General features: G+C 40.4%; 1 protein-coding gene and 1 pseudogene across 1 annotated transcript; both read left to right on the top strand.

Annotated features, from left to right (window-relative positions):
• Positions 1–1,366: 1,366 nt before the first annotated feature.
• LOC105508628 lies at positions 1,367–6,667 on the top strand (annotated as a pseudogene).
• A 5,871-nt stretch (positions 6,668–12,538) lies between these two features.
• Positions 12,539–18,435, top strand: LOC105508577 (mas-related G-protein coupled receptor member X3-like). The gene is given in 3 exon segments (XM_011937449.1): positions 12,539–12,685; positions 17,131–17,578; positions 17,581–18,435. Coding segments are annotated over 2 exon segments (969 nt in total). The 5' UTR covers positions 12,539–12,685; positions 17,131–17,155; the 3' UTR covers positions 18,127–18,435.
• The last annotated feature ends 5,271 nt before the right edge of the window (positions 18,436–23,706 follow it).

A 23,706-nucleotide genomic window follows, 5' to 3' on the forward strand; every position in this document is an offset into this window, starting at 1 on the left:
AGCCTGGGGCATGATACATCTGTATTAGTTTTCAAGGACTACCATGACAAAGTACAACAGACCAGGTGGCTTAAACAACACAAGGTCATTTTCTCATAACTTTGGAGGCTAAAAGCCTGAGATCGAGGCATGGACAGGGTTGAATGGTGTCTTCTCATGCCTGTGTCTTCACATGGTCTTCCCTCTGTGTGTCTAAGTCCTAACCTTCTCCTATTATAAAACTACCAGTCCTGTTGGATTAAGGCCCAGGCTAAGAGCCTCTTTTAAACTTAATTACCTTTTCAAAGCCCCTGTCTCCAAATCCTGTACAGTAAGATTATGACTTACTGGGGATTGGGACAACAACATATTGATTATTGTAGGGGAAAAAAAAATTCAGCCCATACAAAGTCCTTATTAAATATTTGCTGAAAGACTCAATTGAAGGATTTTTCTCAATTGTTGATAAACAGTCTAATTCAAAAGGTATTTTTAAAAAGATAAGCAGCATAATTTGGTTGTAGCATGAGGCACATGAATGGAAGCACAGGATAAAACATAACATTTTGAGTATCTACCCAAAACAAAACTTTTAGAATAACAAATTTCATGAAGTGGCAGAAAAAAGAATATATTATATATGTTGAACTTTTTATACTTTAAAAGGTGAATCAATTGATCCACTGGTTCGTACTGATGAAGTAAAATTAAACATACATTTACTATTCAGAGTTGACAATAACAAAAGAAGTAAGAATGAAAAGTGCAGAAAGTGGTAGCCCATGGACAATGGGATTCTATATTTTCTACCTTGTATACACTTCTCTATGATTTGGAAAGTATACTGATAAATATATTACCACTATGATAAAGAAAACACCCCAAAAAATGGTGTCAGGCCATTGTCAGCTTTGAATGAACCTATGATCTACCTTTTTCTTTTCTTTTCTTTCTTTTTTCTGAGATGGAATCTCATGCTGTCATCCAGACTGGGGTGCAATGGTGTGATCTCAGCTCACTGCAACCTCTGCCTCCCAGGTTCAAGCAATTCTCCTGCCTCAGCCTCCTGAGTAGCTGGGATTACATGCACGTGCCACCACACCAGCTAATTTTTGTATTTTCAGTAGAGACAGAGTTTCACCATGTTGATCAGGCTGGTCTTGAACTCCTGACCTCGTGATCTGCCCACCTCAGCCTCCCAAAGTGCTGGGATTACAGGCGTGAGACACCATGCCCAGCCTACTTTTTTCTTTAGTTACAAAGCCTCACAACAAAAGCTCACATTGCTTAATGTTGATACCAATGCCCATGACTGATTTTAAATGTTCAGGACAGCAATTACATTCAGGAGATGGGATGTGATGGGAGAGGCTGATATGTATTGGACATGGGACACAGGTCAAGAATCATCTTGGTTAGGGTTTGTGTCTCAAACACCTCTGGCCTCTGATTTGTCCATAATTCTTATACAGGAAATTACAAAGCTGTCCAGCATCTTCATAAACCTGGACTGACCACCAGCTTTCATTCTTGCTCCTGTAGGCATCTCCTGAATTAAGCAACACAGAAGGGTCCTCAGAAGTCACTGACTCCCAGAATGGCTCTCCACCTTTAGCACAAAGGAGGTCTTTACCTCTTCCACTGGACAAAAGAAAAAGGAAAGATAAGGGTAAGTACCAAGAACTGTCTTCTTTCATAGTCAGTTATCATTTTTACTATAAGGTCACGTCCCTGTGTTTCCACCTTGGGGTCCTACATGTAGGAGGTCATGAGCTTGTTTCAGGAAAAGGCAAGAGACATGAAGCTTCCCTCTGGAAATACTGTGCTGGCAGACCAGAATATGGCAACTCCAAATGGGTTTGGGCAGAACTTCCTTCTGATTTATCTCTCAATATTACACGCATTATTTCAACCATTCAAGCTGCCCTCGTGGAGAGAATGCTGCCTCTTATATTCATTTAAGGAGCAAGGGGACATGCAGGCATTGCTTCTCAGAGTTGAACTGCTGTAGGAGCAGGTTTTGTTTTACTTACTTTTCAAAGTTATTCTTCTTTGCCTATCTGGAAAGCCCCAAGGAGGAAACAGATAATCCAAATTGAAATAATTGAGAAGTGTTTCATGAGGGAAATATGTGCTGGGTTAAGGGATAGAGACATGCATGGGGCAGCACCCTAAGTAGCAATGGTGGAGCACTACATCTTCCCCTAGCCTGAAAGGGACAGGGAAGAAGAAGTTACCAATGACAGCATAACCATAGCTGTAGCTATAGGGATAAAAGAGGCTGACTAGGCAGGTGGAAAAGCCCTGCATGGCCAACACACAGCCAAATAGGCTGTTTGGATCTGTGTCTCCACCCAAATTCCCAATGTGGGAGGTAGGGCCTGGTGGGAGGTGATTAGATAACGGGGACAGTTTCTCACGAATGGTTTAACAACATTCCCCTTTGGTATTGTTGTCATGATGGTGAGTGAGTTCTCATGAAATCTAGTTGTTTAAAAGTGTGTAACACCTCCTCCCTCTCTCTCTTGCTCCTGCTCTCACCATATAAGATGTCTCGCTCCCCCTTTGCCTCTGCCACGATTGGAAGCTTCCTAAGGCCTCCCCAGAAGCAGAAGCCACTATGCTTCCTGTACAGCCTTTAGAGCCATGAGCCAATTGAACCTGTTTTCTTCATAAATTAACCACTCTCAGGTATTTCTTTATAGCAATGTGAGAACAAACTAATACACAGTGAAGAGCCAGGAGGTAGGAATCCCAAATCGCTTCCCTACTGCCTGCCAGTCTCCTGATGGTATCTCAATTCAGGAAGAAACCAGAATAAAAAGAACCCCACTGGTGAGGTACATAGAAACCACTCTCTTAGGATATCAGACAGGATAGAGAAGAATGGAAAGCAAATCCTCATGGCAAATGAGACGATCCCTCTCATCTTCTTATAGCCTCCTAATTCCCGGTGCTTTCTCTATCTAAATGTCATTGATTCTTATCTCATTTCAGCTTTACCAGACTGTTATATGTTTCACATATCTTTCTCTACTCTCACTTTTATGCAGAAACATTTGCATTTATCAAAAGTGCATAAAAAATAAAATGTAATTTTAAAAAGAGAAAACATGCCTTTTGTTTAGAATCTATGTTTGGCTGCTCTAATAGAGACACAAACTAGAAATATCTTAAAGAAGGAAGTACTGTTGTCCCTCTGTGTCACTAGGTTCTGAACTTGCAGGCTCAACAAATCACATGTCGAAAATATCCCAAAAATAGAGATATGGTGGATTTGTGTATGTACTGAACAGGTACAAACTTTTTTTCTCACCATTATTTTCTAAAAAATACAGTATAACAAGAATTCACATAATGTTTACATTTTATTAGACATTATAAATAAACCAGAAATGACAATGCATAAAGGAGAAAGTACACAGGAAATATATAAATACTACATTATTTTATATGAGGAAATTGAGAATCTGCAGATTTTGGTGTGTGCAGGGGTTCTGGTAACAATCCCCTGTGAATACCCAGGGATGACTATATTTAAGATCTGAGCTGGAATCTCCAAGGCCTCAGATAATTAGGACTCCAAAAATTGTTGCTCCCAGGTCCCTAGAGTGACGTCCTCATCCATGTGGTCCTACAGGGCTCCCAGGGACCTCAGCATCCCAGTCTGATGGAGAAGGAAGAGGGGAAGGAGATGCTATACTCCTTCAATTGATCCCATGAGCCAGGACTTGCTTACATCACATCAGCTCACCTCCCATTGACCAGAACCTGGTCATATAATGTCATCCAGCATCAAGATAAACTGAGATACAGATCCTTGTGCTACTTTTAAACCCTCAGAATTGTTATGTGACTGAAGAGGAAAATGGATATTGTAGCCACCTAGTAGTTTCTTCAGCCCCTGATTGTCTCTGATTCCGTGCTCACATCAAGATTTTTCCGGAGCTCCTCAGAAATAATGAATTGTGGGGTAGAGAGCAATAGACAAGTCTCATGCAGGGCTTCAAGGACCAGCGGGTGCTATTGGGTTTGCTCTTCATGGTGCGATCTCAGGAAGACCCTTTAATTCTTCAAGCTTCAACTGCTTCCTATGTTATATGAGGATATTACAATAGATGGTCTTTAAGGAATACAGGCTAAAACTGGTGATACTGCAGTGAACAATGGCTTAGTCCTTATGGAGCTTCAGCTTTCATGAGAAAGACAAATATATCATACCCTAAATATAGATGGATAAACAGTTTAGTGCCCTGAGTGTGGATAACAGAGGTTCTCCTTTTCCTCCCATTTCCTTTTCTGGTCAAGCAAGGCTGCGGCAGCTTTTCTCTCTAAGAGAGCTCATGTTGGACGCACTCACTCCAGATGCTCCTCTGTACTCCTAGAGGAGGGTGCATCTTCTTTTTCCACCTGGAGGCCTCCTGCCCCTATGCATCCTCAGGATTCCAGAGCAAAAGGGGCCTTTGATAGGCAAAAGGGAACTCCTGAATTTATTCCTGAATGGCGTTCACTCACCTCTGTTTTGTTCCCTATTTCATTCGCTTCTCATCCTCTATCTGGAGTTTAAGGGACAAATAATTCTCTCTCTTAGTGCTCTAATTCATTATCTCCCATATGGGAATAATACTAATTCTTACCTCCTAGGCTCTTCAGATAATTAAAGGAGACAATACCTTAAAAACTCTTAATCAGCTGCTATTATTCTCCCAAATTAGACCCAGTCCTCATTCTCCTGTTGAAATCTGCATGAATATCTCTCTTTATACTCCAAGCCCTACACATCTCCTATTTCCCCTCATGGACATACAGAGGTTTGCATCAACAAAGAAACACTACCAAATATCTCCAGAAAGAGAGAATGAAATAGGTTTACATTGTGGATACCCAGCAGAACACTTAGTAGTGCCTCATGGATATTCCCACACTTCAATTACCTGCTTCAGTGGCACTCAGACCTCACCCTCACTTACTCTTTCCTCTGTTCTATTGCTGAGCAATTCAGCTCAGACCCACTCCTGACCCAAAACATTGTGTACAAAAATGCTTCTAGGTGTTCAGCAAAGCCACAATGGGTCCTCATTTCAAAGTCACATCAGTGGTCAATTTCAGGTTTTGGGATCTTATCAATAATTCTTCTCAACACAGATAGAGCTGTCCACAAATAGAGTTCTGATTAATGAAATTTTCTTCATCTAATTATACGTGTGTGTTCTAATGCCTTACATTGTGCTTTCATTTTTATTTTCCATTTCATCTAAAACTACCGTTACAATTAGGCTCCTCATGCATGCATCCCTTCATCCAATGAATGTTTATGAAGAGCACAGTGTGCTGCTCATGGAAATAGGCACTGGGGGTATAAAACGTAAAATGTGGTCCTGTCTGCAATGACCGACACACTGAGTTATTTCTCACCCACCAGGCCCAGCCATTTTCACACTTATCCTAGCGAAGGTCACATTTTCCTCTGATTCATAATGCATGGTCTTCTTTCCTGTCCATGGATGAGCAGTACTGGTCATGAGGGTGTCACAACCACCTCTTTGTGTATCTGACTTTCTCCACCTGAGAGAGAATGCCAGGCCTTGATATAGTAATGATAGGGTCCACAGCCCTGGCGGGATGAGTGGGGGTGATTTGACCATAATGTTATTCCCATGTCAGCACAGAACTTGTGTGGCAGTAGAGAGAGGTCAGGCTTCAGACTCAGCAAGAACTGGATTTCAAACTGGATTTGAGGACCCCCACCTTTTGATAGGTGACTTATTCTCTGTGAGCCTCTGATTTCTCCTCTTTAAATGAGGACAGTAAATCCCATATGGCAGGGTGGTGGAGAGAATCAAAGATCATACAGCTGGTGATCACATCTGGTTTCTGTTTCCAGGGTCACCAGACTGGGGTTTCTGACCCCATCCCAGCCTTGGACACAGAACTGACACCAATCAACGGAACCGAAGAGACTCCTTGCTACAAGTAGACCTTGAGCCTCACGGTGCTGATGTGCATCATTTCCCTTGTGGGACTGACAGGAAACGCGGTTATGCTCTGTTCTCCATCTACATCCTCAACCTGACCGCCGCCAACTTCCTCTTACTCAGCCGCCACGTTATACTTCCCAATTACACCTCATCAATATCCTCTATCCCATCTCCAAAATCCTCAATCCTGTGATGACCTTTTCCTACTTTGCAGGCCTGAGTATGCTGAGCGTCGTCAGCACGGAGCACTGCCTGTCCGTCCTGTGGACCATCTGGTACCGCTGCCGCCGCCCCACACATCTGTCAGCGGTCCTGTGTGTCCTGCTCTGGGCCCTGTCCCTGCTGCGGAGCATCCTGGAATGGATGTTCTGTGACTTCCTGCTTAGTGGTGCTGATTCTGTTTGGTGTCAAACATCAGATTTCATCACAGTCACGTTGCTAATACTTTATCTGTGGTTCTCTGTGGGTCCAGCCTGGTCCTGCTGGTCCGGATCCTTTATGGGTCCCAGAAGATGCCGCAGACCAGGCTGTACGTGACCATCTGGCTCACAGTGCTGGTCTTCCTCCTCTGTGGGCTGCCCTTCATCATTCAGTGGGCCCTATTTTCCAGGATCCACCTGGATTTTGATGTCCTATTTTGTCATGTTCACCTAGTTTCCATTTTCCTGCTCTCTCGTAACAGTAGTGCCAACCCCACCATTTACTTCTGAACACGGATCACATCACAGGACCCTTTGCAGACACTCCCCAGTACCAGCCAGGAGCCTAATAGCTCCCTTAAGTGGCTAGACTCAAAAGAAGATAACAGTCACTGCAGTCTGGCTCTCAGGAAGCCCCATACCTAGGGAAAGGGAGAGAGCACCACATCAAGGGAGTACTCCCATGGGACAAAAGAATCTGAACAGCAGCCCTTGAGCCCTAGATCTTCCCTCTGACAGCCCATCCAAATGAGAAGGAACCAGAAGAACAATTCTGATAATATGACAAAACATGGTTCTTTAACACCCCCAAAAGATCACACTAGCTCACTAGCAATAGATCCAAACCAAGAAAAGATCTCTGAATTTCCAAAAAAAAAAAAAATGAATTCAGAAGGTTGATTATTAAGCTACTCAAGGAGGCACCACAGACAGGTGAATATCAACTCAAAGAAATTTTTTAAATATTACAGGATATGGACAAAAACATTTTCAGAGAAATAGTATGAATTTAGAAAATCACAACTTCTGAAAATTAAGGACACAGAGAAATGCAAAATACACTGGAAAAATCTCAATAATATAATCAAACAAGTAGAAGAAAGAAATTCACAGCTGGGAAACAAGGCTTTCAAATTAACCCAGTATGACAAAGGCAAATAAAAAAAAATTTTTTAAAAAAAACAAAGCTTCCAAGAAATTTGGGATTATGTTAAATGACCAAACCTAAGAATAATTGGAGTTCCAGATATGTTAAATAACCAAACATAAGAATAATCTGTGTTCCTGAGAAAGAAGAAAAATCTCAAAGTTTGGAAAACATATTTGAGGGAATGATCAAGGAAAATTTCACTGGACTTGCTAGAGATCTAGACACCCAAATACAAGAAACTCAAAGAACACCTGTTAAATCCACCAAAAAAGATCATCACCTAGGCACATACTCATCAGGTTATCAAAAGTCATGATGAAGGAAAGAACCTTAAGAGCTATGAGGCAAAAGCACCAGGTAACCTATAAAAGAAAAGTATCAGATTAACAGCAGATTTCTCAGCAGAAATCCTACAAACTAGAAGAGATTGAGGCCCTATCTTTAACTTCCTTAAATGAAACAATTACCAGGCAGGAATATGATGAAACTAGGCTTCATAAATGAAGGAAAGATAGAGTCTTTTTCAGACAAACAAAAGCTGAGAGATTTTGCCACTACCAAGCCAGCACTGTAAGAACTGCTGAGAGGAGCTCTAAATCTTGAAATAAAACCTTGAAATGCACCAAAATAGAACCTTCTTAGAGATTAAATCTCACAGGACCTATAAAATGATAACAGAATGAAAAAAATAAGGCATTCAGGCAACAACTAGCATGATGAATAGAATAGCACCTCACATCTCAATACTAACACTGAATATAAATGGCCTAAATGCTCCACTTAAAAGATACAGGATGGCAGAAAGGATAAGAATTCATCAACCAAATATCTGCTGTCTTCAAGAAACTTACCTAACACATAGACTTACAGAAACCTATGGTAAAGGAGTGGAAAAAGATAGTCCACTCAAATGGACACTAGAAGTGAGCGGAAAGAGCTATTTTTGCATCAGACAAAATGGACTTTAATGCAACAACAGTGAGAAAAGACAGAGATATTGTATAACGACAAAAGGTCTAGTCCAACAAGAAAATATCGCAATCCTAAATATATATGCATCTAACACTGGAGCTCACAAGTTTATAAAACAGTTACCAGTAGGCTTAAGAAATGAGACAGGTGGCAACACAATAATAGTGTGGAACCTCAACAGTACTCCACTGACAGCACTAGACAGGCCATCAATTCAGAAAGTCAACAAAGAAAAAACAGATTTAAACTATACCCTAGAACAAATGGACTTAACGAAGGTTAAGGATATTCACAGAAGGTTCTACCCAACATTTGCAGATATACATTCTATTCATCAGCACATGGAACATTCTCCAAGATAAACCATACTATAGGCCACAAAACAAGTCTCAATAAATTTAAGAAAACTGAAATTATATCAAGTTCTCTCTCAGAGCACAGTGGAATAAAATTGGAAATCAAATCTAAAAGGAACCTTCAAAACCATGCAAATACATGGAAATTAAAGAACCTGCTCCTGAATTATTATTGGGTCAACAATGAAATCAAGATGGATATTTAAAAATTCTATAAATGGAATGATAATAGTGATACAACCTATCAAAACCTCTGGAATATGACAAAAGTGGTGCTAAGAGGAAAGTTCATAGCATTAAATGCATATATCAAAATGTCTGAAAGGGCACAAAAAGACAATCTAAGGTCACATCTCAAGGAACTAGAGAAGCAAGAACAAACTAAACCCAAAACAAGCAGAAGAAAAGAAATAAAAACCATCAGAGCAGAACTAAATGAAATTGAATCAAACAAACAAAACAAAAGAAAAATGAAACAAAAAGCTGGTTCTTTGAAAACCTAAACAAAATTGATACACCATTAGCGAGGTTAACCAAGAAAAGAACAGAGAAGATTCAAATAAGCTCAATTAGAAATGAAACAAGAAATATTACAACCAATACTACAGAAATACAAAAGATCTTTCAAGGCTACTAGCAATCAACTTTGCATGCACAAACCAGAAAACCTGGAGGTTATGCATAAATTCCTGGAAATATGCAAACCTCCTAGATTAAACCAGGAAGAAACAGAAAATCTGAACAGACCAATAAAAAGCAGTGAAATTGAAATAAAAAAAATTTTTTAAATTGCCAGCAAAAAGTACAGGATCAGATGTATTCACAACTGAATTCTATCAGATATTCAAAGAATTAGTGTCAATCCTACTGAAGCTATTCCAAAATATAGAGAAAGAGGGAATCCTGTCTAAAACATTGTATGAAGCCAATGTCATCTTAATACCAAAACTAGGAATGGACATACAAAAAAGAAAACTACAGACCAGTGCCCTTGATGAATATACATGCAGAAATCCCCAACAAAATACTAGCTAACCCAATCCAACAGCATATCAACAAGATAATCCACCATTGTCAAGTGTGTACCAAGGATGCAGGATAGGTTAACATACACAAGTCAGTAAATGTGATACATCACATAAACAGAATTAAAAACAAAAATCACATGATAATCTCAATAGATGCTGAAAAAGCACTGGACAAAAACTAGCATATCTTTATGATTTAAAACCTTCAGCAAAATTGACATAGATGGTACATACCTTAATGTAATAAAAGCCATCTATGACAAACCCACAGCAAACATTATACTGAATGGGGAAAAGTTGAAAACATTGTCTCTTTGAAAACATTGTCCCTGAGAACTGGAACAAGACAAGGATGCCATTTTCACCACTTCTAGTCAACATAGTAGTGGAAACTTTAGCCAGAGCAATCAGACAAGAGAAAGAAATCAAGGGCACCCAAATCAATAAAGAGGAAGTCAAACTGTTCCTGTTCACTGATGATATGATTGTATACCTAGAAAACCCTAAAGACTCATCCAGAAAGCTCCTAGAATTGAAGCCTAAATTCTGTAAAGTTTCAGAATACAAATTCAATGTACACGAATCAGTAGCGCTGCTATACATCAACAGTGACCAAGCTGAGAATCAAATCAAAAACTCAAACATTTTCACAATGGATGTAAAAAAAATACTTAAGAATATTCTTACCCAAGGAGGTGAAAGACCTCTACAAGGAAAACTACAAAATACTGCTGACATCATAGATGACACAAATAAATGGAAACACATCCCACGCTCATGGATGGGTAGAATCAATATTATGAAAATGACCATACTGCCAAAAGCAATCTACAAGTTCTATGCAATTCCCACCAAAATATCATCATTCTTCACAGAACTAGGAAAAAAATTCTAAAATTCATATGGAACAACAACCAAAAAAAAAAAAAACTAAAACTAAACCAAAGAAAGAACAACCACAAAAAACAAAAAACAAAAAACAAAAACAAACAAACAAAAACTGCATAGCTAAACCAAGACTTAGCAAAAAGAACAAATCTGGAGGCATCATGTTAGCCATCTTCAAACTATACTGCAAGGCTATAATCACCAAAACAGCATGGCACTGGCATAAAACTAGGCACATAGACCAATAGAAAAGAAGAGAGAATCCAGAAATAAAGCCAAATACTTATAGCCAACTGATTTTTGACAAAGCAAACAAAAACATAAAGTGGGGGAAGGACACCCTGGTTAACAAATGGTGCTGAGATTATTGGCAAGTCACATGTAGAAGAATGAAACTGGATCCTTGTCTCTCATTTTATAGAAAAATTGACACAAGATGGATCAAAGACTTAAATATAAGACCTAAAACCATAAATATTCTAGAAGATAACATCAGAAAAATGCTTCTAGACATTCGCTTAGGCAAAAACTTCATGGCCAAGAACCCAAAAGTAAATGCAACAAAAACAAAAATAAATAGATGGGACTTAATTAAACTAAAAAGCTTTTGCACAGCAAAAACAATTATCAGCAGAGCAAACAGACAACCCACAGAGTGAGAGAAAATCTTCACAAACTATGCATCTGACAAAGGACTAACATCCAGAATCTACAAGGAACTCAAACAAATCAGCAAGAAGAAAGCAAATAATCCCATGAAAAAGTGGGCTAAGGACGTGAATAGACAGTTCACAAAAGAAGATATACAAGTGGCCAACAAATAGGAAAAAATGCTTAACATCAGTAATGATCAGGAAAATGTAAATCAAAACTGTAATGAGATACCACCTTACTCCTGCAAGAATGGTCATAATTTAAAAATCTAAAAATAATAGATGTTGATGAGTATGTGGTGATAAAGGAACACTTTTACACTGCTGGTAGGAATGTAAACTAGCACAACCACTATGGAAACCAATATGGAAATTTCTTAAAGAACTAAAAGTAGATCGACCATTTGATCCAGCAATCCCATTAAATATGTATAAATATATATATTTATATACCATGCAATACTACTTAGCCATAAAAAGGAATAAAATAATGGTATTCACAGCAATCTAGATGGAATTGGAGACCCTTATTCTAAGTGGGGTAAGTCAGGAATGGAAAACCAAACATCTTATGTTTTCACTTACAAGTGGGGGCTAAGCTGTGAAGACACAAAGGCATAGAATAATATAATGAACTTTGGGGACTTGTCGGGGAAGGATGGGAGAGGGGTAAGGGATAAAGACTACACATTGGGTATAGTGTACACTGCTCAGGTGACGGGTGCACCAAAATCTCAGAAATTTACCACTAAAAATCTTATCCATGTAAACAAACACCACCTGTTCCCCCAAAACCCATTGAAATAAAAAAAAAATGATTTAATTTCACCGAACTTAAAAAGTTCACTGTTCAGCATTGATAATAATAAAAGAAGTAAGAATGAAAAGTGTAGCATGTTGTAGCCTCTGAACAATGGGACTCCAGATTTTCACCTTGCAAACATTTCTCTAGCATTTGGAAAGAAAGTATACACATGAATACATCACCACTATAATAAAGAAAACATCAAAAAATGGTGTCAGGCCATTGTCAGCATTGAATGATCCTATGATCTGCTTTTTCATTTGGATATAAAGCCTAATATTGGTAGTTCACATTGCTTAATGTGATACCTAGACCCATAATTGATTTTTAAAATCAAGGCAGCAATTACTTACAGGAAGTTGAAAAAGATGGGATGTGATAGGAGAGGCTTATATGTAATGGATATGGGACATAGGCCAAGAATCGCCTCAGTTAGGATTTGTGACTCAAATACCTCTGGCCTCTGATTTGTCCATAGTCCTCATACAGGAATTAACAAGGCTGTCAAGCATCTTCATAAGCCTGGATTGCTAACCAGCTTTCATTTCAGCTCCTGTAGACATCTCTTGAATTAAGCAACACAGAAAAGTCCTCTGAAGTCACTGAATCCCAGAAAGGCTTTCTACCTTTAGCACAAGTGAGGTCTTCACCACTGGACAAAGAAGGAACAATAAGGGTAAGTACCAAGAACTGCCTTCTTCCATAGTCAGTTATGGTTTTTGCTATAAGATCATGTCCCTGTGCTTCCACCTTGGTGTTATATGCAGGGGTCATGAGCTTGTTTCAGGAAAAGACAGGAGACACAAAGCTTCCTTTCAGAAACTGAGTGCTGTCAACCCAAATTGTGTGAGTTCTAAATGGGGTCCCCCCTTCTAGTTTATCTTCTCATATCACCTAATTCATTCCAACCATTCAATCTGCCCTCCTGGAGAGAATGCTGCCTCTTACATTCTTTTAACGAGCAAGGGGACATGCAGGCATTTCTTCCCAGAGTTGAACTGTTATAGAGTCAGTTTTGTTGTTTTACTTACCTTTCAAATTTATTCTTCTTTGCCTATCTGGAAAGATCTAAGGAAGATATAGATGGTCCAATAATTAAGGAGTGTTTCATGAGAAAAGTATTTACAAAGATGCACAGGGCTAAGGGAAAGAGACAATGCATGAGTCAGCACCCTAAGCAGCAATACATGGGGGAGCACTACTTCCTCGCCTAGGCTGTAAAGGACATGGAAGGAGCAGTTACCATTGTCGCCATAGCCATAGCTGTAGCCATAAGGGTAGGAGAGCATAAGCAGGCAAGTGGAGAAACCCTGCATGGCCAACACACAGTCAAACAGACTGATACAGTTTGGATCAGTGTTCCCACCAAAATCTGATGTTGATTGTAATTCCCAATATTGGAGGGAGGGCTTGGTGGGAGATGATTATTGGATCACGGGGATGGTTTTGCTTGAACATTTTAACACCATCCCCTTTTGGTGTTGTGATACTGATGAGTTCTCATGGAATCTAGTTGTTTAAAAACATGTAGCACCTCCTCCCTCTCTCTCTTGCTCCTGCTCTCACCATGTGAGATGTCTCACTCTCCCTTTGCCTTTCACCAGGATTGGAAGCTTCCTGAGGCCTCCCCTGAAGCAGAAGCTGCTATGCTTCTTGTACAGTCTGTAGAGCTATGAGCCGGTTAAACCTGTTTTCTTCATAAATTTCCCGGTCTCAGGTGTTTCTTTTTAGCAATGCAAGAAGGAATTAATACACAGGCAAAGAGCCAGGAGATGGAAATCCCAAGGTGCTCTCCTACTGTCTTCCAGTCTCCTATCAGTGTCTCCCAGTGTCTCAATTCCACCAGAAACCAGAAATAAAAAGAATCCACTGATGTAGTACATAGAAGCCGTTCTCTTGGGATGTCAAACAGGATAAAGAAGAATGGAAAGCAAATCCTCATGGCAAATGAGACTATCCCTCTCACCTTCTTGTATCCTCCTAAATCCTGGGGCTTTCTTTATCTGATTGATTCCTGTCTCATTTCAGCTCTATCAGACTACTTTAATGTTTGGCATGTCTTTCTCTACTGTCACTTCTATGCAGAAATGTTTGCATTTGTTAAAAATGCATAGAAAATAAAATGTAATTTTAAAAAGAGAACATATTTATTTTGTTTAGAATATAAGTTTGGCTGTTCTAATAAAGGCACAAAGTAGAAATATCTTAAACAAGAAAATATAGTTGAGCCTCTGGGTCACTAGTTTCTGAATCTACAGATTCAACAAACCACAGGAGGAAACTTTTCCAAAAACAAAGGTGTGGTGGAATTGTGTATGTACTGAACAGGTACAAACTTGTTTTACCTTGTCATTATTTCTGAAAAACTACAATACAACAAGAATTTACATAGCATTTGCATTTTGTCAGTTATTCTAAATAACTTTAAAGGATTTAATGTATCTGGAAGAGTACATTAAAGAGTGCATAGAGTATAAACAAATACCACATATAAGGAAATTGAGCATCTGCAGATTTTGGTTTGTGCTGAGGTTCTGGAAACAATCCCCTGTGAATACACAAAAATGACACTCTTTGAGATCGGAACTAGAAGCTCCAACGTATCACACATCAGAATTCCAAAAATTGCTGCTCCCCAGTTCCTAGAGAGTTGCCCTCATCCTTGTGATCCTATCTGATTCCCAGCAACATCAGTATTCCAGTCTTATGGAAAAGGATGAGGGGAAGGAGAGGCTTTGCTCCTTCTGTTAATCCCATGAGCTGGGACTTGGTTCTATCACTTTTGTGATTCTTCCACTTAACAGCACCTGGTCATGCGATATCATCCAGCATCAAGGAAAACTGGGATGTGGGTCTTTGTGCTGCTTGTACATTCTCAGAATTGTTATGTGACCAAAGAGGAAAATGAATACTGGGGCAACTCTTCAGCCCCTGACTGTCTCTGATTCTGTGCTCATATCAAGATTTTTCAGGAACTCCTCAGAAATAATAGATGATGGGGCAGAGAACAGAACTGGAGTCTCATGCAGGGCTCCAGGGACCAGGGGCTGGTATTGGACCTGCTCTTCCTGTTGTGAACGCAGGAAAACCCTTTAATTATCTAGGCCTTGGCTTCATCTCATGTTATATGAGGATAATACCATAGATGGTCTTTAAGGAATACATGCTAAATGTTGGTGATACCACAGTGAAAGACAGGCATGACTTACTCCTTACGGAGCTTTGGGTTTCATGAGGAAGACAAACATATCATACCATATAGATGGACAAACAGCTTAGTGCCCTAAGTGTGGATAACAGAGGTTCTGCTTTTCCTCCCATTTCCTTTTTGGGCCAATCAGAGCTGTGGCAGCTTGTCTCTCTAAGAGAGCTCATGGTGGATGCGCTCACTCCTGATGCTCCTCTGTACTCCCAGAGGAGGCTGCATCTTCTTTCCACCTGGAGAGCTCCTGTCCATGTGCATTCTTGGGATTCCAGAGCAAATGTGGCCTCTGATAGACAAAAAAGAACTCCTGAATTTGTCCCTAAATGGCGTTCTCTCGCCTCTATTTTGTTCCCTATTTCATTTGCTTCTCATTCTCTATCTGGAGTTCGTTTAGGTTAGTTTTGTTTTTTTTTCAGCCCACAATTTTGACTACCAACTTGGATTTAACTTGAGAATCACTCCTCTACTTTACTCCCTCTAACATGTATAATCGACATATAGTGGTGCTGGGTCTAAATGGCTGATGGAAAACCAGATTGTGAGTCAGCCCTGCTGGGTTCACATTCATACTATATAATATATAACCCCCAGGAAAAACAATTCCCTCTCTTTGTACTCTAATTGCATTATCTGCAATACAAGAATAATACTAATTTTTACCTCCTAGGCTCTTCAGATGATTAAAAGAGGCAATACCTAATAAACTGTCAATCAGTTGCTGTTATTCTCCCAGAGTAGACCTAATCCTCATTCTCCAGTTGAAATTTGCATGAATATCTCTCTTTACAACCCAAGCCCTACACTTCTCCTATTTCTACTCATGGACTCCTCTCATACAAATGTTTGCATCAAGAAAGAAACGCTACCAAAGATCTCCCAAAAGAGAATGAAATAGGTTTACATTGTGGATACCCAGCAGAACACTTAGTAGTGCCTCATGGATATTCCCACACTTCAATTACCTGCATCAGTGGCACTCAGACCTCACCCTCACTTACTCTTTCCTCTGCTTTATTGCTGAGCAATTCAGTTCAGACCCACACCCTACCAAAAACATTGCTTACAAAATGCTTCTAGGTGTTCAGCAAAGCCACACTGAGTACTTACTTTAAAGGCACATCAGTGGTCGATTTCAGGTTTTGGGTGCTTATCAATAATTCTTCTCAACACAGATACAGCTGTCCACAAATAGAATTCTGATTAATGAAATTTTCTTCATCTAAATGTATGTATGTGTTCTAATGCCTTACATTGTGCTTTCAATTTTTTTTTTCCATTTCATCCAAATCTACCATTACCATTAGGTTCCTCATGCCTGCATTCCTTCATTGAGTGAATGTTTATGAAGAGCACATTGTGCTGCTCATGGAAATAGGCTCTTAGAGTATAAAACATAAAATGTGGTCCTGTCTGAAATGACTGACACACTGAATTATTTCTCACCCACCAGGCCCAGTCATTTTCACACTTATCCTAGCGAAGGTCACATTTTCCTCTGATTCATAACGCATTGGGCTTCTTTCCTGTCCATGGATGAGCAGTACTGGTCATGAGTGTGTCACAACCACCTCTTTGTGTATCTGAATTCCTCTACCTGAGAGAAAATGTCAGGCCCAGGATACAGTAATGATTGGGTCCACAGCCCTGGCCGGATGAGTGGGGATGTTTTGATCCTAATGTTATTCCCATGTCAGTACAGAACTTGTGTGGTAGTAGAGAGGGGTCAGGCTTTAGAGTCAGTAAGAACTGGATTTCAAACTGGATTTGAGGACCCCCACCTTTTGGTAGGTGACTTATTCTCTGTGAGCCTCTGTTTCTCTCCTCTTTAAAATGAGAACAGTAAATCCCATATGGCAGAGTGGTGGGAAGAATCAGAGATCATACAGCTGGTGATCACATCTGGTTTGTGTTCCCAGGGACACCAGACTAGGGTTTCTGAGCATGGATCCAACCATCCCAGCCTTGGATACAGAACTGACACGAATCAACGGAACTGTGGAGACTCCTTGCTACAAGCGGACCCTGATCCTCATGGTGCTGACGTGCATCATTTCTCTTGTGGGGCTGACAGGAAACGCGGTTATGCTCTGGCTCCTGGGCTTCTGCATGTGCAGGAACACTGTCTCCACCTACATCCTCAACCTGGCGGCGACCGACTTCCTCTTCCTCAGTGGCCACGTTATGCGTTCGCCACTACGCCTCATCAATATCCTCCATCCTCTCTTCAAAATCCTCAATCCTGTGATGACCTTTCTCTACTTTATAGGCCTGAGCATGCTGAATGCCATCAGCACCGAGCGCTGCCTGTGCGTCCTGTGGCCCATCTGGTACCGCTGCCGCCGCCCCAGACACCTGTCAGCGGTCGTGTGTGTGTCCTGCTCTGGATCCTGTCCCTGCTGCGGAGCATCCTGGATTGGATGTTCTGTGAGTTCCTGCTTAGTGGTGCGGATTCTGTTGGGTGTGAAACATTAGATTTCATTACAATTGCGTGGCTGATTTTTTTATCTGTGGTTCTCTGTGGATCCACCCTGGTCCTGCTGGTCAGGATCCTCTGTGGATCCCGGAGGATGCCGCTGACCAGGCTGTACGTGACCATCCTGCTCACAGTGCTGGTCTTTCTCCTCTGTGGCCTGCCCTTCGGCATTCAGTGGGCCCTGTTTTTCAGGATCCACCTGAATTGGAAAGTCTTATATTGTCATGTTCATCTAGTTTCTATGTTCCTGTCCACTCTTAACAGCAGTGCCAACCCCATCATTTACTTCTTCGTGGGCTCCTTTAGGCAGCGTCAAAATAGGCAGAACCTGAAACTGGTATACCAGAGGGCTCTGCAGGACATGCCTGAGGTGGATGAAGTTGGAGGGCAGCTTCCTGAGGAAACCCTGGAGCTGTTGGGAAGCAGATTGGAGCAGTGAGGAAGAGCCTCTGCCCTGTCAGAGGGGACTTTGAGAGCAACACTGCCCTGCCACCCTTGACAATTATATGCATTTTTCTTAGCCTTCTGCCTCAGAAATGTCTCAGTGGTTCCTCAAGGTCTTCGAATAGATGTTTATCTAACCTGACAGTTGCAGTTTTCACCCATAGAAAGCATTAGTCTGATCGTATAATGTTTAGATTCTCCTTGATGTTACCAACACATTTTTCCTGTTATCTTACACCGAATCTTTCTTACTGAATACTTTTTCTGCAATTTTCATTGTAATAAAAGGAGCTCCTGTCCACAACCCTAAAACTCTTCTTTATACTCATTTTCTACCTGATAGTATCAAAAAGGAGGATTCCTTATTAATCTCTCAGATTATGTTTCACTCAAAATCATGTTCCCTTCTATGTCTAGAGGCTTTACCGTAGTTGGAAACTCGATTCTGAATAAGTGAGTTCTGCTACCTCTAAATTCCATTGAATTCTCAGATATAAAGCAAAATAATGTCCTTACAGACTCTCTCTTCATAAAAACACTCTCACAAATTGGTTTTATGAAAAGTCCTCTCCTGTCATTTGTCCACAGCATGGTGACATGTTGGCCTTGGTTTGTAGTAAAGACATCTGTGGCCACTTCTTTTTGAAAACAGGTAAGTTCTTGTTTAGCCCTTCCTGAATGAACGGACCAGTGAGGAGCCTATAAGTATGCCCCACCAGTTTCATTTTGGCCATTGGAAACCTCAATATTGATTTTAAAGTGGAAATTATCTTGAAAACCATTTATTATTCACTTACAGATTCTTTCAGTTGTAGGAGAATTCTTCATACTTCCAGGTTTTGTATAAATTGTTCTGACTGTAACTTTCAGTTAGTGTTATGGCTGTTTACATGAGAAGCAAAACTGAAAACATCTGACCTTTCCATGCCAATCTCAATTACGGGATCGGGATAATTGGTACAGAATTCTGTGACATAGATGAACCTGGAAACGTTGCGCTAAGGAAAATCAGCCAGATGCCAAACAATAAGTAAGTTCAAATTCTACGAGGTACCCAAACTAGGAAATTCTTCAACACAGAAAATAAATTAGGATGATCCTGGTGCTGAAAGATGGAGATATTGTGTAGTCATTATTAAATGAGCACAGGATTTCTGTGTTGAATAATGAAAAGTTCTTAAAAGGGACAGTGGTAACCATTACGACTTATTGTGAATGTACTTACTGACACAGAATTGGACAATTAAAATGGTTAAAGTTATCAAATGTATGTTAGGTAAACTTTACCACAATTTAAAACATTTAATTATAAAAGCGGGATTAGTACAAAATTCAGGACTGTGCTCCACCAGTGGTTATCCCTTCCACAAATAAGCAGACAGAAGAGACCACCAAGAGAAGATGTGACATCACAGTGGACTGTGTGCTGCTCACAGACAGTGAGGCTGCCCCTCAGATTGTCCCTCACTGAGGGGAGCTGACAAGTGCAATCTGAGTATGCAGGAGGCAGTACAAAGCAGTTTTGAAAGTAATAAAGAGGTCCATACTTTTCCATTTTTCAAACCATATTTATTGGTGGCTCTTATCACACTGTTCACAATGTTGAACTCAGGTCACCTGAGTCCAGATCCATTGCTCTTCCAGGCCCAGCATTTTGCTGATGCTCAATCCTATCTGTCCACCCTGGATTTCCAAATGCTGTAGTAGGACGTAGCTGTAGGTGAGAGGAAGCTGTAGGTGACAGGTGAGAGGAAGCAGGAAAGCAGTGTTTGCAGCCAATGCTCTGGGCCAGAAGCTTTGCTGTGATGTCCAAATGCTGTAGTAGGACGTAGCTGTAGGTGAGACCTACAGGTGAGAGGAAGCAGGAAAGCAGTGTTTGCAGCCAATGCTCTGGGCCAGAAGCTTTGCTGTGATGTCTTTAGTTCAGACTGAGGGCTATTGAGAAAGTCCACTCTGGAAGTCTGTGATATCAATTGTACAGTTTTGGCTAAAGATGTTGTCTATCATGAGGAATTCTGTAGAGAATTTTCATCTGGCAATTGAATCAAATAATGTTGGTTCTTACCTGGGATTCTGTTTATTTTGATGTTAGTGACATTCTTTTTCTTTTGATAGAAGAAAACTTCAACTTCATGAAGGCTTAGATTCTGTCCTTGAAGCCCATTCTGAACTCACTTGGCCTCACACATTGCTCCACTACAGCACTTAAAACAGTGTACTTCAAGTATTTGTACCCACATCTTTCTCTTCAACCGCAGCCTGGGGTCTTTAAGAGCAGAGAACTTGTCTTTGAATTTCTAGTGCAACAGACTAGGTGTGGAATTTAGAAGATGCTTGGTAACTATTTTTCTCAAGCAGCTCCCACCTGAAAATCTCATGGTCATCCAGCATCTTGCAAAGGCTGGCTCAGTCACCAGGTCTCACTGGAACTCCTATAGGCACCTCCCACTCAACAGTGTCCTCTGCAGCTGGTCGTTCTGAGAACAGCTGTTCCCTTTTGTTGCAGGTCTGCCCACTGCCTTTGGGAAGAAGAATGGAGGGGATGTGTGAGTCTGCTCATGAGCTGCCTTATTTCCAAGGCCAATGATATTATTTTGTCTCGGTTACATGTCAAGGCAGAGCATGCAGGACATCCAGGAGTGTTCTCCAGAAAGTGAGAGATGATATGAAAATCTCACATGGCACCTTTTGGGAGCTACTGTTCATGAATACTGTTTTTTTTTTTTTTTTTTTTTTTTTTTTTTTTTTTTTGAGACGGAGTTTTGTGCATTTATTTATTTATTTATTTATTATTTTTTGCCCAGGCTGGAGTGCAATGGCATGATCTCAGCTCATTGCAACTTCCACCTCATGCATTCAAGCAATTCTCCTGCTTCAGCCTCCCAAATATCTGGGATTACAGGCGCCTGCTACCATACCCGGTTACTTTTTTGTATTTTTAGTAGAGGCAGGGTTTCACCATGTTGGCCAGGATGGTCTCGATCTCTTGACCTCGTGATCCGCCTGCCTTGGCCTCCCAAAGTGTTGGGATTACAGGTATGAGCCACCGCGCCCGGCCCATGGCTACTTTTTAGGCATGAATTCAACAAACAAATTTATCAAGCACTGTGCTAATTCTACATAATAGCAAACACCTTTCAAATAAGTTTCTCACTAATACATTCTATCTCTATATCCAATCCTTTCCATTTCATGGAGAAAATACATTGATTGATGCTGAGCAAATGCTGAGCCTTCGTAGTCATTCACTGATGCTATAGTACACCTGGGCTCAAGGGCACTGAGTCATCAGCCTCACAAGACCAATTGGATCTGTTTCCTGTCCTGCTTTTGACAATTAGGCTTGTCAATACAATTACCTAATTTGTCAAAATACAGCACAAATCAATGAAATATGAGTATAAAAGAAGAACTGTGGTTTCCATACAAACTAATGTGAATGCTTAAAGGGACAATAAAAGCAGGTTCCAAAATTATTGTTAGTTTAATAGGTGTGAGTCTGCCAACTCTATCAGATTAAACAAAAATAAACAATATGGAACAATATCTTCAGCGAGAATGCTATGCATCTGATGCTAGGATCTACACTTAAACTAATCCACACTGCAAATCACAGACAATGAGTGATAGATATGCTTTCAGCAAGATAGAATAGAATTCTGTTTGTAAACGCTATACAAAGGAATGTTCTGTAGTCTGGTTCTATTACAGCAAATGAATTCTAGGTAAAAATGAAATATTCATGTTACAAATGTATTCTTTCTTAATAATACTGATTAACAGACATTTTCAATTAATCTATCCACTTGCATTTCTGAATATATCATTAAGTGGGCTTTTCATAACAGTATCTCTCACTTATTCTACTCTTTATTGTATAAATACATACTGAGAATCTTCTATCCTCTAGCTTGCATGCCAGACACTTAGGAGTCAAAGTAAACACACCTACATTCATAGAATGCACAGCCTGTGAAGGAAGGACACTAGTGCAGGAAAGACTGCCTCCCAAAGTGACACATGCTATCCAAGTATTGTGTTTGTGGCTCAAGGGTGCTCAGAGGAGAGGCTATCTAAAAATTCCCAGTTATCTTGCTGCCATCCTGAAGAGGAATGCCACACCCAAGCACCCAGCTGAAGCAGGACAATAAGATCCAGTAAATTAGAGAATGTTCACCAGGTGACTGCTCATGCAAGACAACAATCTTAGCAACGGTTTTATAGTTGATGACATCAAAAGATTAATAGGCTGAATCTTACAACAGCCCTCAGTCTATAGTCCAACATCACACCAATGCACAATTCCTGAAAAGATTTTCAAGAGACCCTGCAGGTGCTTAGGTCACAGGCACACAGAACTACCTACTACCATTACCCTGTGTTCCAGCAGAAGAAGCCCTTGCCTCCAGGCAAACCCAAATCAGCATCTAGACATCCCAGGACACAGAAGGATGCAGAATATGCAAGTGCTAAAATGGGAAGAACATGGGCATGGTTTCAGGGATTTGGGATTCTCAAGCTGACTGCATGGCCAACATGAGTCACATGCTCATTCCAGGGAAACCAAGCAGATAGTGAGATTGTGGGATTTCCCCGGCCTGAAACTATGCCATTTGTGCATTTGTGCTCAGGTATCTCTTTTCAGAATATGTGGGTAAAGTGTGACTTTGCCATAACCATGGACTGAAGATAAGTACTGTTATGATCCAGACCACCTGAGAAATTCATGTCTCTACACAGTGACTATAATCACAGTAATCGTATGTTCTTCTCACCTACGTGGCAGCGACCTAGAATCCGAAGAGACTGCTGTGGTGCTTGTTCTGTATGACGGTGTGGTATCCATTGGGCACCATTATTGTCAATGTACCAATGCTGACTATAGATATAGATGGCATTTGTTTGCTGTATTTAACAACAACAGCAGAGTATAGAAGAAGAAATCTCAATGCTCATGCATATCGTATTGGTTCAATTGTTCTGAAACCTTGCAGGATGCAAACGCAAAGAAGGAGAGCAGAGACAGAGCAGATCTCATTCCTAAGTGTGTATGTAGAAGTCAGCGGATCATGGAAGGCTTCATGTAATAGGTAGAATTTTAACTGATGACTACAACTTACCCAGCATTATTATTAATAATTATACCCTCTGTAAATTTTGCCAGTCACACAAATTTTTGTATTGTGCAAGGAGAGATAAATAGGATCTGGACAGATGGAAATAGAAGAAGAGATAATTTATATTGACTCTGTTATTAAAAGCATAGAGTTTTTTAGGGAATGGTGAATAATTCATACATGAGTTTTATTCCTTGTGTTCCCACCCCTCCCATGTATTTGGTAATGGTGGCAAGATCCCTTTTAAATAGAATCACAAGGCTGGAATGCTCTGAATAATGAGCATTATCTTTTGTGGCCTTGAAGTGATAGGGGTTGGTGTTAATTTTGTGATATTCATAGAAATGAACTCCATAATAATGTAAAGTCCAGAGCAGGCCAGGCAGGTCAGGTCAACAGGACAAGCCACAAAGTCAATGCTCTGCTGTCCATACCCTCCTCCATCCCTCCAGAGTCAG

Source organism: Colobus angolensis, unplaced genomic scaffold (genome assembly GCF_000951035.1).
Source record: "Colobus angolensis palliatus isolate OR3802 unplaced genomic scaffold, Cang.pa_1.0 Scaffold164, whole genome shotgun sequence".
Lineage (NCBI taxonomy): Eukaryota > Metazoa > Chordata > Mammalia > Primates > Cercopithecidae > Colobus > Colobus angolensis.